The 2,845-nt window shown below is 58.2% G+C and overlaps 1 protein-coding gene across 3 annotated transcripts in view; it reads left to right on the top strand.

Moving 5' to 3' along the window:
* MARCH10 (membrane-associated ring finger (C3HC4) 10, E3 ubiquitin protein ligase) overlaps positions 1-2,630 on the top strand; it is a 116,693-nt gene extending 114,063 nt beyond the window's left edge. For all 3 annotated transcript variants that reach the window (XM_011947917.1, XM_011947916.1, XM_011947918.1), the window contains one exon: positions 2,167-2,630. In XM_011947917.1, coding sequence (XP_011803307.1) covers positions 2,167-2,222 — 56 coding nt within the window. In that variant the 3' untranslated portion in view covers positions 2,223-2,630. The remainder of the gene's footprint in view (positions 1-2,166) is intronic.
* Positions 2,631-2,845: the final 215 nt, after the last annotated feature.

Raw genomic sequence — 2,845 nt, 5'->3', positions numbered from 1 at the left:
CGGGCGCGCCCACGTGGCTTCCGCTGGGCAGGGGCGACCCCTAGTGCCCAGGGCGGGCCTCGCCGAGCAGGACCGAGCCTTTCCCCACACACTGTGGAGCCTGGGCTTGGGGCGCCCGGGCCGCAGGGAAGACCGACGTCTCCGGAGAGCAGAAGAGCATCCCTAGGGTGGTGCTCCAAAAAGAGTCTCCACGGGAGACAGGGAACCTGCCGCGCTTCCGTGCTGCTCCGAGGCAAATGGTCCCACAGAGGGAGCGACCCCCACTCATTTGCCATCCTTCCTCCGGGAGCTGGGACCCGCTCGAGGATCCACCCCATCACCACCCCTCCCCTGCCGCTCTCGGCCCCAGGGGAGACAGCCAGTTCTCTCCTGGAAGCCCAGGCCCGCTCCACCTGCCCGCAGCTCTTCTCACGCCCCAGACATGGGTGGGCACAACCAAGGCCAAGGAGAACCCAGCACAGAGGGATGATCCTGGGGTGCTGACCAGTCGCAGCCCTGGCCTGGCTTCCCGCCAGAGCCATTCTCAAGACAAGAGCCAGGGTAGCCAGTGGCAGAGCCACAGGCATCCAGCCTCCCCCGTAGGCCACACTCCCTTGGTCCCCTGGCATCCTAGCATGACCCGCCTGGTTGGCAGCACTTCGTTAATATGGGTTGCCAGAGCTGAGTCACAGCTGTGACCTGCTGCCCTAGCTCGGTTCAGGTACACAGAAGGAAAAGGCAAAACATCAGGGCACACCAGGTAGCACAGAGAGGTGCCAGCCTCTTTGTGGCTCTGTGGTGCCCATGCCAGCCTGCTGACTAGGTCCCCTCCCCTGCACGTGAGAACCAAAGCCTCACACAAATGCCACAACTGCAACCGAAGTTAGGGCAGCTGGGGAGAGTCCCTGGGTGTGCGCAGGAGCCAGCACCAGGACAGCTGCTTCCCAGTAGCACAAATAACTTCCCAGTGTCACCAAGACAAGGGGTGGGGGGAGGGGCCAATATGCAGATATGCAAACAGATGAGGACAGGGGCGGGCATGAGTGCCCTTGGGCCAGAGCGCCTCACCAAACACCCAGTCAAGGCTGTTGGCTTTTAGAGAAAGCACAGGATGGATGAGGGGATGGGGGCAGCTCAGAGGCTGGGGCTTCCTTGGTTTGAACTGAAACGGTGAGAGGGTCCAGGTAGGATTGGGGGCATGTCAGTTGCTCCTGCTCCTTGCAACAGTTTCTTCCACAACAGGCAGAAACTTTCTTTCTTTTCTTTTTTCTTCTTCTTTTTTTATTTTTCTTTTTGAGATGGAGTCTCGCTCTGTCACCCAGGCTAGAGTGCAGTGGCACGATCTCGGCTCTCTGCAACCTCTGCCTCCCAAGTTCAAGCGATTCTCCTACCTCAGCCTCCTAAGCAGCTGAGATTACAGACACCCGCCACCACCCCTGGCTAAATTTTTGTATTTTACGTTGACGGCGTTTTGCTATGCTGGCCAGGCTGGTCTGGAACTTCTGACCTCAAGTGATTAACTCGCCTCGGCCTTCCAAAGTACTGGGATTACAGGCGAGAGCCACCACGCCCAGCCTAAACTGTTTCTAAATTGTCAGGGATCATTCACTCAAGCCAAGGGGGAAAGAAACATATTGAGAACAAGAGTTTCCCCCAAGAATAAAGGAGACCCCCCCACACACACCAACTCCACCTCCTCCACTTGGATTGTACTGCCACCCAGTGCCTCTTGCTGTCCCTCCCTTCTCCCTGCTATCACGCGTCCCTCTGCCTCCAGCCATTGATTTCTGAAAGACTCCTCAAACACCTGAGTCAGTTCCCCCTTCCCTGCCAAATTAGGAAGCAGAGATTCAAGTGCGGTCTTACCCTGAGAGGAAGCAATGGCCCCCGCAGGTATTCAGCCTGAAAACAAGTGCTGCACCAGGCTATGTCGGGATGTGGAGATGACCAAGATGCTGTCTTTGGGGGAAGCTGGTGTGGCTGAAACCCCAATGGGGCAATCTGCAGATTCCCCAGCCCCAGACTGCAGGTCTCTGTTCCCCACACTGTTCCAGGCACTGTGGCCATGTGGGTGGCTGGCCCTCAGGGCTGGGGTGGGAGAAGACAGAGCGGCAGTGCCATGCCCCCTGTAACAGACTCCACAGTCTGCTGCGGCCCTCCGGCCTGAAACATCTTCTTGCCTTCCAGATTCGGAGTTGGGAGATGGAAATGAAGGCGGCGTTTCTCAAAGCTGGGTCGTCTAGCAAGGAAGCCAACCATGGAGCTCGGCGGAGCCCTCTCCCGCCAGCCCTTCTTTCTACATCCCCAAGTGCCTCCCTTCCTCCTCTTCTTTACTGAAACTGAAACCAGGTGTTCACAGTTAGCATTTTCACCTTGTGCCACTCTCTTTTGGGGTCTGCCTTGAGCATCTATGGGCAGCCACAGCGACCAGTCTAGTCCCAGACAGCACAGGTCAAGCAGCCTGGGACTGTGGAGCCCCTGCCAGGCTGGCCTGTTGCTGCCCCCTTAGCCCAGAAGCCCAAGAGGACCCGGAAGCCCTGCCAGGTCCAGTGGCCTGGGGTCCCACTGCTGAGGGCGCCTGCCAGGCCTCACTCCACCCTGAGTGGACTCGAGCCATGTATTCATTCAGTAAACTGACTTTATTGTCCCAATTTTGTTCATGCTTATTTCACTTGCCTTGGTCAGAGGCCGAGGGTCTCAAGTTGGAGGAAGAGGGAAGCACATCTCACAGTCCCCACCTCACCTCCACTTCTCCCTCGCTCCCGCCATCACTGGGGATGCTACATCCTGGGCCCCCATGGGCTGGGGCAGGCTGGATGGTGGCTGCCCCTGTAGTACCCACTTAGGATGCAGTTGGGGTGTGGAC

Source organism: Colobus angolensis, unplaced genomic scaffold (genome assembly GCF_000951035.1).
Source record: "Colobus angolensis palliatus isolate OR3802 unplaced genomic scaffold, Cang.pa_1.0 Scaffold271, whole genome shotgun sequence".
Classification (NCBI taxonomy): Eukaryota; Metazoa; Chordata; class Mammalia; order Primates; family Cercopithecidae; genus Colobus; species Colobus angolensis.
This window is presented reverse-complemented; position numbering and strand designations above follow the sequence as displayed.